The sequence below is a fragment of the Pituophis catenifer genome, unplaced genomic scaffold (genome assembly GCF_029215685.1).
Source record: "Pituophis catenifer annectens isolate HBS135680 unplaced genomic scaffold, rPitCat1.0.hap2 SCAF_2, whole genome shotgun sequence".
In the NCBI taxonomy this organism is placed as follows: domain Eukaryota; kingdom Metazoa; phylum Chordata; class Lepidosauria; order Squamata; family Colubridae; genus Pituophis; species Pituophis catenifer.
In genome coordinates, this window is record NW_027256882.1 from 176,495,047 (window position 1) to 176,508,250 (window position 13,204).

General features: G+C 39.1%; 1 protein-coding gene across 1 annotated transcript; it reads right to left on the bottom strand.

Moving 5' to 3' along the window:
- Positions 1–302: 302 nt before the first annotated feature.
- On the bottom strand, positions 303–11,682 carry RENBP (renin binding protein). Its single transcript, XM_070935193.1, has 10 exons — positions 11,476–11,682; positions 10,506–10,581; positions 9,500–9,575; positions 7,379–7,551; positions 6,372–6,596; positions 6,202–6,283; positions 4,925–5,100; positions 4,688–4,819; positions 2,283–2,373; positions 303–496 (listed from the first exon to the last, which is right to left on the bottom strand). The coding sequence occupies exons 1-10, from the start codon at positions 11,577–11,579 to the stop codon at positions 411–413; spliced, it is 1,221 nt and encodes a 406-aa protein (XP_070791294.1). The 5' UTR covers positions 11,580–11,682; the 3' UTR covers positions 303–410.
- Positions 11,683–13,204: the final 1,522 nt, after the last annotated feature.

Genomic DNA, 13,204 nt, shown 5'->3' on the forward strand with positions numbered 1-13,204 from the left:
ATGATCAGGGAGAGAGAAAGCAGAGATTAAAAATATTTTCCCACAATAGAAAATGCAAATAATTGTTACATTTAACCATTTATCTGCTCTTTTAAGCAGTGTATAAATGTGGGTCTGTACACTCCGCAGATTTATTCATAATGGTGTTGCCAAGTTTAGTCAGATTACAGATAAAAAAATAACCAACCAGTTTGAATCTGAAGTGAGAAATGATAGGGACTTCCTTTTTCTAAAATATCTAAAAGCAAAAAATCACAAGTAAAAATAGATGTTTGGCTTCTAAAATGAGACATGGGTGGCTTTGAGGGGTGAGTTTCAAAATGATCAGGAAAGATCATTTTTATAATTAAACTCGCCTGAGGGCAGAAAATGCAGAAAATACAGCCTTTTACACAAATCAAAAGAACATTTTATTTCTGAATGGTAGATTTTGTTTCCAGCAAGGATTTCAGAATTTCTTCACACATATAGAGAGCACGAGGGACATGGAAACAACCTGCAAAGAGAAAAAAGAAAAGGGTTTATCACTAAAGGGTTTAACCTCATATACCTGGTCCCCTGTCTGGTTTTTGTATGTTCTCCAGAGCTCCTTTCACCACTACAGTACTGCCAAAATCAACAAAATGCTTTCCTCTTATGGGAACCATAAAATCAATAAAACTATAAACCTGTCAGAACAAAAAAGGCAGACCAGACCAAGAAATAATGCCATATATAGGTCATATTGTAACAGCCATAGTAACAGAATCTTGCAAGTCTGAATGTGCTTCCCCACTCCCTCACTTCATCTTCAAGTGAGCTAGGTTTGTTATTTTTTTGGCTCAGGCTCAAACCCCTCTTTTATGACCATTGCCTTGGTAACAGCTTTTCCTTTGATCTCCAATGCCATCCTCTATGCTTTCTAAGCCCTAAAATTGTATATAAACTTGTTTATTTTAAAATGTTGTCTACTCTCTCCTAAATTAATTAATCCTATATAATTTGTAGAATTGTAATGGATGACATGAATATTTATGGTACCATAAAGTTGTTAAATGTGGATTTCAAAAATAAAAAATTCAACAGGGGCCACAGAGAGAAAAAAGTATGGAAAGGTTTCCCCCACGCGTCCATGTGTGAGAGGCAGATGCCAACTGCTCTATTCTTACAGGTATCTCCCTTTTCCTTCCGGAGGAGCAGCTACAACTTTCTTTTTCCTCATTAATACCATGTTTTCCCAAAAATAAGACCCTGTCTTATATTTTTTTGAACCCTGAAATAAGCGCTTGGCCTTATTGCCATGTGCTCAAAAGCCGTATTGGGCTTATTATCGGGGATGTCTTATTTTGGGGAAAACAGGGTATAATATTTTCTGCAAATCATCAGAGTAGAAAAAGGTACAGGAACAGACTTGGAGAAAAAAACTTGAAAGGTAATAAACATAGCAGGGAAACTAAGAAGGAGCACTAGGGACATTGAACTGTTTTTGGAGTTTGCTTAGTTATTCATCTAATGCTTGCATTTTCTGTATCTCTGCTGATAATGATTGCTAGTTTTCCTATTGGCTTCCTATAACTTGGTTTAATAGTCCTCTTCTTTAATTACTCATTTCACTATTGTCTGAATTTATGATTAACATCAATGCTGGGTTTTTACTAAGAGCATGTTTTCCGACACTATTTTGCTCCAACATCCTGTTTAAAGATGAAATGTGGAAAGCAAAATGGTACCTTCCCATTCAAGACCAAGTGATGGTTCTTTAACTAACTGCCCTTGGTGTAACATTCACCAGGGGGAACAACATTACCAGGGAGGAAGGGGTGAATGGGATCCCAGGAAGAGATCTGTCAGACTAAGATTGTATCTTGTTGATGGACAATCTACAACAGCAGGACACTTTCATGAAGGAAGTGCAAACAGGGATAAGGAAATGAATTATGACTGAAGATAATATCTGTACCTCAGAGATGAATTGTGGAGTTCTTGGTGTTCTCCAAGCATGGTTATTTGCTTAGAAACACTTCATTATTCTATTAGGTAACATTATCAGTTCAAGTCTTAGCCCTTCCCCCCTCAACTTATATGCATTTGGACTATGTCTTACATATATTGCAGGGAAATAAGAAGTACTCTTGCTTAATTACTTTTTGCATTCTATGGTGGAGCTCACATTTAATTTTATTTTTATGGTTCTATAGTTGAGCTCACAAGTTATTTTATTTCTGCTGATTTCCCATTTACACAGCTACCTTTAGGTTAAAACCTCCCCGGCCTTATTATTTTTATTTATTTATTTATTTTACCTTTAAATGGCCCTCCTTTGATTGTGAGAGCCACCTTGCCTTCCTGGCACAGATACCCAAACCATTCTCCCGCTAGTCCCGGATCACGGAACTAAGGAATAAACAAACACGATAGCGATTATGCTACGTAAGATGGAACAACCAAAGAGCAGGACAGAAGTGGAGAACAGGATGCTGGACTAGGATAAAGGGGAACTAAAGTTCAGTGGATACCTAATACAAGTAGTCCTTGACTTGAAACCATTTTTTTTGTGAGCCTATGAAATTACAATTGCACTGAAAAAAGTGACTATTTTTCACACTTACAACCATTGCCGCATCCCCACGGTCACATAATCAAAATCTGGATGCTTGGCAATTTATTTATGATGCTTGCAATGTCCTGGGGTCATATGCCTTTTGTGATCTTCTGTCAAGCAAAGTCAATGGGGAAACCAGATTCACTCAACAACCATATTACTAACTTAACAACTGCAGGATTCACTTAACTGTGGCAAGGAAGGTTATAAAAAGGGGGTGGGAATTCATTTAACAACCATCTTGCATAGTAAAAGAAATTTTGGACTCAATTGAAGTCATAAGTCAAGGACTACCAGTATATTATCTATGAACAATGTGAAGATAACATACAATTATTTCATATATGCTGTTAATTCTGGATATATTACAAGGGCACACAAATAGAAGCCACACTTTCAAAAATGATTGTTCCCCAACTCCTGCACTCTATATTATAATTTTTATTATTTTGCATATACAGAAATGTTTGTTGTCTTTAACAGTGCAAGCCTAATGAGAGTAATAAACAAACATGCACATCCGGTAGAAAGTAGACATCTAAGTGTTGTATCTTATGATTTATGATGAATGTATTTTATGATGATTATGATCATGATTTATCACTTGCTGCCTGTATGTACACTGCATCGGAGACAAATTCCTTGTGTGTCCAATCACACTTGGCCAATAAAGAATCCTACTCTACTCTATTTGTGATCAAGTAATAATATTGCTGTGTTGCAAAAGGATTTGTTCTGTTACAAACAGCAACAGGATAATGAACCAGCATCCTGCTGTTGTTCCCAGTATCTATTTAGGAATCCTTCCAGAATTTATGAATACTAACCCTTCATGGTTCTTTGTGCTATGAGCAGGAAGGATGTGAGAAAGCATGAAACAGCATTGTCTGTATCTGAAGGCTAAAGATAACAGAAGAAATGATGATAGGAATTGTCTAGTACAATCTGGAGGATTCCTAATAACTTCAAGGTCTATACCAAACACATTTAAGGCTTCTAGTAACAAAAATAATGGTGGTGAAAAACAAGCTACATTTGTAGAAAAAGCCAAAGTACACAATTTTTATTTTGATTATGAAGCTGTGATAGTGAAAATGCTAGACTAGCACAGGAGTTCAAATCCTCACTAGTGATAGAACCTCACTGAGTAACAATGGGCCATTACTCTCTTTCAGCTCAGTCAGCCTGAAAGAGGGAGTTGTTGTAGGGAAAAATGAGAGAAGAAAATGCTTTGTGTGTTGCCAAAGAGCTTTGAAGGAAAAATAGACTGTCTATAAAGCTAAAAAAATAAATAACATCTCATTCTTATCAAATACATTAGGATGTTGACCAGGGGTGGGTTCTAAATTTACTACCGGTTCTGTGGGCGTGGCTTATTTTGTGGGCGTGGCTTGATGGTCATGTGACAATTATTTAGGATTTAGCAGAGGTACTGGTCTACCAGGCTTTTCACTGCTTGCAGAGCTGTACCGATCTACCCATTTATTTTTGCAGGCGCTGGTCTACCCATTTATTTTTGCAGGCACTGATCTACTCATGTATTTTTGCAGGCACTGGTCTACTCATGTATTTTTGCAGGCACCGGTCTACTCATTTGTTTTCTTTACTGATCAGCTGTAGGGCGGCCCTTTGAAGCCCCGGGGCAAGAGTTTAAACAGTTTTTTTCCCTCTAGCCATCAGCTGGGACTCAGGAGGCAGCAATAGATTGGGGGTGGGGCCAAATAAAAGGTAAGAATAATGCGGGGGGTGGGGGGGAGGGTGCGGAGGGATGGGGGGCAGAACCGGTTCGGTGATGTCATATCGTCATCGCTACCGGCTCGGCGGAACCGGGCGGAAGCTACCACTGGTGTTGACGTTCTTCCAGATACTAAGCAAACAATCTATGCTCATACAAAACTATATTCAGTCCATCAAGGCTAACATTGCTTATGAAACATTAATAGCAATTTTCCAAGGATTCATGAAGTGTTTTCATGAAGTGAAATTGCAGAGCATTTTCTACCTCTATCTCTATTTCCCCATCTCTTTCCTAACTAACTGAAATACATCTATTTCCCGAGGCTAAACTGATTCCATGATTCCCAGGTTTCAGTCCTCAAAAGGTACCTTAGCAAAGGTGTAATTGGCCACTTGGTGAAACAGCTCCAGAAGCTCTTGGTCTTGAGTTTCAGCAAAACCCATCAGGAATGCAACCATGGCCTCTGTGTGTGGCCACCAAAGTTTCATTCTCCACTCTAGCTGCAGAAAAGGGTGAAAGAAAAATAGAAAAAAAGAGTCCCTAATGTTTGAGGGTGGGGTGAGATTTTTAGCTTTGTGGTGAAAATAAGACTTTATGGTCTATACCTGAGTGGGGCAGAAACCATCAACATCTTGGAAGGCAAAGAGTCCACCATGTTCAGGATCCCAGCCTGAACGGAATGGCTGTTTCATGAATTTGTCCACTGCTTGAGACTGGAGGCCTGAGTTAAGCTGGCGCATGGCACAACGGAGCAAGAACCAGCCTGCTTCAATTGCATGACCTCAAGATGAAAATGAACAGGAAGGAACAAACCAAATCATTCAGAACATCTAGCTCCTAATTACAGTCAATTCATAAATTAGTACTAGACAAACTGTGCCCCATTAGGTCATTCGTTTCAGAGATATTTCCTTACTGAAACAGAAAAACAGAAAGACCAAGAGTAGGCAAAAAAGCAGTGGGAGTAGGGGCAACTTCCAACTTCCTGCCAGCTTCCTCATTTAATTTTCTTGGGGGAATCTGATCAGAAATTTCCTTTCCTTCTTCCTTTCCCTTCCCAGAAGGGAGATAAGTGACGGCTGCTGGATGTGGGAGGGATTGCAAGACTGGCTAGGAAATGTTCAAGGAAAGTTGAAAACGAAGATCAGGTGACAGCAGCAGCCAGTGTTGTCAAAATGTGTTGTCCTATGATGCACCATTTTGCCCATTTCAAGTTAAACGTCAGGTCAAGAGTTTTAACAGTACTGCATTTTTATGGAGAGAGAGCTCTGATGTCATTCCTGGGAACTGTTGGAGCCACTCCACCAGCTTAGGAGTTACAGCCCAATATACTTCTACCACAGCTGGGACCACTGTGGCTTTTATTTTCCACATCCTCTCTGATTCTTCCTTCAGACCTGGTATTTCTCCAGCTTCTTATACTCCTTCCTGATGTTGTTGTCACTTAGTAACATCTATCACTACTGCTATCCTCTGATCCTTGTCTATTATATGCAATATTTCTGCATATAGTAGTGCAATATTAATGCAATATTGGGTTTTCAATTCAATTGTATAGAATGTGAAGGATGTGTGTGTTTTATTTTTATAGTTATAATGTACACTGAAGATGGCATTTAATTTCGTACGAGATGCAATGACAATAACGTAAACTACTATAAGAATCTCTGTGTGTGTTTAATAAGATCATACCCTGTTTCCTCGAAAATAAGACATCCGCTGATAATAAGCCCAATTGGCTTTTGAGCGCATGGCAATAAACCCAAGTGCTTATTTCAGGGTTCAAAAAAATATAAGACAGGGTCTTATTTTACGGGGAAACACTGTATATACATTCTATATATTTCAAATTAGAGAATGCAAAAGCATCCTCATTTTTTACCAGGATTCTGCTGTCTTCCCAAACACCCTGGCAATTCCTTGCCATCTTCAGAAACATTCTCCAAAACTGCAGCACCATTCCTCTACAAGAAAATAAGATGGCTGGTAACGTATCAGAGGTGAGGCAAGCATGTTTATGGAGAGGGAAGCTGACTACACCCATTTCTTTACCTGAAGGTGACTCATTATTCTTTGAGCAGCCCAGTTGTCCAATTCCTTGAAGCGATTTGCAACCTCCACATCTCCTTCTGACAGCTGATCCACCAAGTTGAGGAGCATCATGGGGACGGCCATAGAGTCATGTGGGACAGCACCGGCCAGCTGTGGACGACCCAACTCAGAGGGATCCTCTCTCACCCAGTGCACGATGGCTTCCATCATTGAAAGGGCCTCCCTCTGCCAATAGGAATACCATTATAACCACAGTTTTATCTTTCAAGTATAGATTTTCTATTCCTGAGTTCCTGTCTATCCCCAGAGTAAACAAGAGCTTAATTCTACAGGCATAGGATCAAACCTCATAGCATAGAGGTTGCTGAGCAACATGTGGTTTGAGTCTGTCTGGGCTCAGAACAGCATACACAGGCTTACCACATTTTATTCACTTTCAGGAGTTTTTTGTTTATATTGGGATGGAGTGGGATAACATTGGCATCTGCCCAGCTATTCAACTATAGGAGAAATTAAATCCTGTAGCTCTTCTTATAAACCACTACTTATAAAACCAAGCATTATTCCTGCAAGACATCATTTCAGTCTTCTGACAGGCCATTTCCCATAGAGATCATTGTGGATATTCTTTCCCAGATTCTATCTGTAGAACCCACGTATCCATAGAGACAGGAAGACCGTCTCTAACTGCAGCATCATGAGGTAAAGCGGGCCTACCCAATTTATATCACTTTAACTATATGCATTAGAAGTTGTGCCTGGTTTCAGGAAAGGGCGCTAATCAGAGGGAAGGAGAATAAACAGGTTTGAAGACCCATGTTGGTCTCCATCAGCCTTTCCCAAGCTGGCTCCCTCCAGATATATTAGATTATAATGGAGCCAATTTTCACCAGTCCCAACCAGAGACGTGATCGCTAAAATTAGGCCAAGAGCGCTGGAGGGTGCCAAATGGAAAATAGTTTTAAGAAAGTAACGGGAACTTTGATATTCAGCTCTCACAGTCTGACCTGATAATGAGATTCCCCTGTAGCTCGACCAAGTTCATCCAACGCAAGAACATAAAAACACTCGCTAAAAATGGTACGCTGGATTTTCACAGGCCGGCCATCACGGGTCAGGACAAAGGCACATTTCTGGGAAGGTGGAGCCACTCGTGCATGTCTCAGCAGGAATTCTCCTCCTTGAGAAAAGAAATGGAACTGGATATCTCACTCCTATTTCTTTTAGCTTGTGCCCAGAAAATGAGCTCAACCCATCCCTTCCTCTTTTTATAAATGCATTTCTTATGAAACTCTTCACAGAAAGCTAGCATGGCAGGAAAGTCAAATGAGTGAGCTGGAATCCAGAAATAGCTTTATGGTGAAAAATATCAGGCTTAACAAAAGTCTCCTGTACTATATTACAACTCTGCAATTTACTTTGTTTAATTATTTTTATAGCACCTTTATTACTTTTGCAAACAACTCAAGACCACAAACACACCTCCCTCCTATTTCCCCCCAACAACAGCCTTGTGGAGGTCGGGTGGACTGAGATAGAGTGACTGGTCCAAAGTCACCCAGCTGGCTTTCATGGCTAAGATGGGACTTGAGCTCAGGGTCTCCTGCTTTTTAGTCTGGTGCCTTAACCACTAGACCACAGTCTACAGTTTGTCTACTCAAAACAGTTCAACTATAAAAGTTTACCTTCAAGGTTGTTCCGTGGATTACTTAATGAATGTAAATGTTATTACTATCCAATGTATGATATTTCACAAAATCCCAGAATGTAGAGTTGAAAGAGAGCACATGGATAATCTATTTCAACCTCCTGCAATGTGCAGGAAAACCAAGTACACCATCCTCAAGAGGTGGCTGTCCTACCGCTTCTTTAAAACCCTCAAAGATGATGAACCCATAACCTACTGTCAGGAAGTTTTTTTTCCCTTTACATTTAAATGAAATTTAGTTTCAATTTATATGCAGTATTTCTGGTCCTAGTGTCACTGCCCATGGAAAACAATTCTTGATCATCTTCCCTACAGTTTCCCTTTATGTGCCTATAATATCTTCCCTCATTTATCTTTTCTACAGACTGAACATCCCTAGGTCCTTTAGCCTGTCCTTATAGGGCATGATCCTCAAATCCATGTATCATTTTTGTTGTTTTCCTCAGAATCTTTTCTAACTTGTGAATACCTAACTGGAAATACAGATACCCAAAATTATATACAGCATTCTAGATCAGGTTTCACCAGTGCCAAGAAGAAAGGAATAATGACTTCGATGCATCATTGATACACTCTTTTAATTGGATTGGATTTGTCTTTCTAGCAGCTATTTTACACTACTGAGTAATGTTCAGATTACTGGTGATGACCATAGCTCAGTGTCTTCTTCAGATAATCCATAAATCCCACATTTTGTATATTTGTCCCTCACATCCATTGCTATTCCAAAGCATTAGATCTTTCAAGATTATCTCCTCCTTCCTAATTTACCTAGCCATTCAACCCCTCATAAATTTTGAAAACTTACCCTGAACATCAAGGCTTCTCAATTTGTTTAAGATCAGTGACAACATCTTTAATTTTCAAAGCATGTTGTGGGCACTTTCTCAAAATAAATGTCATAATCAGCTTCAGAATACCTATTTACCAAAAAGCAAATGAGGGATTTTCTCATGTCATTATATCCCCTTAAAACTTTTGGGATATGCTGAACCATCTAATTTGGGGTGTCAAACTCAATGTCATGTCATGTGACATATCATGAATTTTTTTCCCCCTTCACTAAACCAGGCATGGACATGGCCAGCGTATGACGCATCTGGCCGCGGGCCACGGTTTGACACCCCTAATCTAAGTACTCCTTTTTTCCTGGTTTGTGAACACACTTCCAAATAAAGCACTCAGTTGCAATCCCAAATTTTTTATTTTAAAAAAATGCTTTACAGTAATCCGTAAGCATTATTATCAGTAAGAGTTAATCTTGAGGGTGGCATTTTGCTTTGGAAAATGTTGCCTTTTCACTTTATTTTCATTAATACATACTAAAATTAGTGGGTCAATGGAAGTTGGCTGTGTGTTCATTTAAAGCCCTAGGCTCTTATTCTGATAATATAAACACAAGCATAGCAAGGAAATTTACCTGCTTTTGCTGCCTGTAGTAGTTCTGGACGCTGGAATCTTGGTACTTTTCGATACAACCGGCTATACATCCATACCTTGGAGGAAAAGATTGCAGAAATCAACTGAGTTTTCTGGTATGGGTATGACCCACCATCTAGCCAAATGTGGTAAATCTTTTTCTTGCCAAGAGCCAATCCTTTGGATGAACAAGGAAACAGCTGGCCCTGCAGCTCAACATGAACAAAGTTTACAGGATTGCTCTCTACTCTCTCATCTACTCTATGACATTTTTCCCTTCCAGGGTTAATGTCTGCCCTCTGCTTAGTGCTAAGAATGATGCTGGGATGTGCTTGTTCATAGTTATTCACTAACCAGTCCTGTATTTAACTTCCGAAATAGAGATGTGGGACCTGTGACCCTCTACACATTGCTAATTACAATTTCTTATTGGCAGGGGTTGTTGGAAAGTGTTGTTCAACAATATCTGGAGGGCTCCTAGTTCTTTTCTCCTGTTCTAAAGAAATATGTGAAAGCTCAAGACATTAAAAAACATTTTCTTGAGTATCATTATTCCCACAATCTGCTAAATATCTTACCCTGCTTTGTGTGCATCTGTTTAATCAAAATCTTAGGTTTACCCATGCCATCCAAAAGCCCACAACAGTCATCAACCTAAGTTTATGCAAATCATGTGTAATTTACAATAAGCTTTTAAACTCAAAATCATGGCTGCTCCAGGTTGAAATAATGTGGTATTTCTATAGCTTTGGTTGTAAGAGCCAAACACAATTAGAAGTAGCAGCAAATGCTCTGTCTTTTTGGCTTAATCTATTTTTCATATGTACTTGAATCTTTTATCTTTTTTATTCCATCCCTTCCAAATGAATCATGAAGCCAAGATTCAACGAATTCCCAAGGCTCACATTTTCTTGATTTATACTAAGAAAGCTTGTCTGACGGATCAGTTGCTTCAGTTTACTTTCCCAACTTTCAATGGGGATAAGAACAGAAAATCTGAAAGTTACCTGTCGACCTTGCAACCATACATATTTCAGATCATCATAAACTTTTCCAGTCTGGTCCAGACATGTAAAGAACCCTCTGGAAAAATAAAAGAGGCAGCAGCAGTTAGAAAACCAGAAAGAGACTGAACGTTGCCTTAGCTTGGTTTCTAGAAGTATTATACTACAACTCCCAGAATTCCTAGCCAGCAATTTAAATATCTCTGAGAAAGAAAGAAGGAACTAAACAGCAATTGCCAGAAACTGCGTTAACAGGGTAATTAGCAATAAATTTTCAAACGAAGGCACCTGTAGCTGGCTTCTTCAAGTAGCAGGAGAAATAAATTATCTTAGTAAATTCTGGATACTATTGAAAAGGAGAAAGAGCTGAGCCACATATTATTGTTGTATACATGATGTACAATAACAATAAAGGCTTTGAACTTATATCACAGTTTGCTTCTCCATGTTTTGCTGAAGAAACCATCTTTAGTGGTTTATTAAAAAATCACTAATCACAGGGAAAATATAAATTAAGTTTAGCATGATGTGTGAATCCAACAACAGCCAGATCTTATATATGATGCATCATGAATCCAGAGTATGCTGGATATTAATGCCTATTATTCCCAAGTAATCATCGGGAATTGCTAAGAACTAAGAGCTACAAGCCTACAGTGGCTGGACCATATAGGAACAGGAACCTCTCCTTATCTTGAAAAGGTCTTTCTTCATCCCTTCCATTTTAACAGTGTTTACTTAAAAATAGCAACAGTAGCAAGCATACGGTTACTATTCCTTTCAAATATGTTTTTAAAAATAATTTAATAGTAGGTTATATTCGCATCACGCCCGATCATCTGGACTACCATTTACTCAACTCGTCTGTGAACTCACACGATCATGCCCTGTATTTATTATAAATACAACCGCATCGCCTTGGCTTGCACTGCACACCAAACCGAAGAGCTGCCTTTTACAGATCGAAGCTCACCCATGTTCCTTATCATGGGAGTGCCGTAGCCAAAAATCCACCACCGAGTCCAGCTCTTGAGAGATCCGTTCCTGCCAATTGTGCAGCGTTTTCTGCCAATCCATTTCTGCTGCTTGGTCTAATTTAGCTCTGACAAATCCAGAGATCTGTTGTTGCCGCTGGTGAAGCAAATCGAGGTATCAGCACATTCTTGTATGTGTCCCAAGTTATTTTTTTAAATCTAGCAAAAGTTTTGCAACCAATTAGTGAGTCGCTGATCATATGATTTCTTGAGTCACCTGATCCTAGTCCAAAGGAGTGGAGGACGAGTTGATTTGGTTTTTTTTTCCTAGAATCTTTTTTAACCCTAAAATTGCTGTAAATTGCTCTCGAGCCTGGCAGAATAATAACAAAAAAAAAAAACAAGATAACTGCTATCTTGCACTTTTAATTCCCAGGCCCGCTGATGTATATAAAACTTTTCCTTCTAAAATCTACAGAAATGTTAGTCGATTCTTTGTGTAGAGCATTTTAAAGCACTTCGGGAATCCGTACAGAGCAACTGATTTTCTAACTCTGGGCATAGAGACTAATCAGAGAAGCAGCGATTTATTTAAGCCAAGGGCGGGCAATGAAGATATATTCCACTGACTCGCCGCCGCGATTCCTTGTGTGTAAATCAACAAAGCGTTTTCCACTTCGAATGATTGAGTAATGGTGACAACCGGCAGCGATTTTTTTCCCCCAGTCTAAAATTAAGCTGGTGAAAACAACAAAGATGGTCGAGAAACAGAAGCAGATTTAGGGTATCTGCGCAGAGTTCTCCCTGCCTCCCTCCCGTCTCATATTTTGCCTTCCTGAATCTTTACTCAGCTGTGTTCCGCTGTGGGCTTGAGCTGTGCGGAAAAACAATGTATCGTATTCATCTGAAAAAAAACATATCATAGATTTAAAGTGAGCCTACCACTCCCAAGTAAATAGATGGGGGAATCGTCCCCGACTAAGCCAATAGTGTCTGGGCAGGCAGAATTCCTCCTCACATTAAAAATGCAAAAAACAGTATTTTTATTCACATTAGGCACACTAAAGCAAAAAAACCACCACCACCCCAACGCGAAAAGCACTTCTGTACCGGAAGTTAAATATAGTTTGCACATGCACCACAACACATGATAGATGCATTTATGGGTTGAATTTTGTTATGCTTTTGTGGTATGGAGAGCTGGAACATCTCATATTCTTGCTTCTTGGAAAGACATGCATACATTTCTGAGCCTAGTCTATACAATGCAAGCCACCTCCCTTTTATTTTCTCACTATTTAATACACAGTATAACATTTAAAAGGCATTTTAATTTATAAAACCTATGGAAATCAATGGGAGTAAAATCATCCATTATCTTTTACCTAAATATAATCAAAGTTCTTTGGGGCAGAGTTTGGATCCCTTGTTCATTCTTACATTACCCAGTTGCAATGTACTATAATGTCAGAGGAGAGTTATATTCGTTTAGAAAAATCCCATATATTTCAAATGTATACCATACTTGGCCATTTCTGTAGTAGAAAGAAAAGGCTTCAGTTTTAACATTCTAACTTGTTTAAAAGTTTTTACAAGCATGATTCTGTTACAGTGCTTACAACAATACTGTAAGGTAAACTATTATTATTACTAAGATCAAGGGGGTGGGGCAGATTGGGAAGGGCAGGGCAAGCTATGAGCTGTGAAGGGAATCTGTTAAAGGCATCT

What these genes read in the sequence shown, in the direction of transcription:
- RENBP (XM_070935193.1), bottom strand. Translation starts at nt 11,579, where the DNA reads ATGGATTGGCAGAAAACGCTGCACAATTGGCAGGAACGGATCTCTCAA. An exon ending in TATGGTTGCAAGGTCGACAG is followed by an intron (nt 9,576 to 10,505) that starts GTAACTTTCAGA and finishes TTTTCCTCCAAG; the next exon opens with GTATGGATGTATAGCCGGTT. An exon ending in CCAATTACACCTTTGCTAAG is followed by an intron (nt 2,374 to 4,687) that starts GTACCTTTTGAG and finishes TTTATTCCTTAG; the next exon opens with TTCCGTGATCCGGGACTAGC.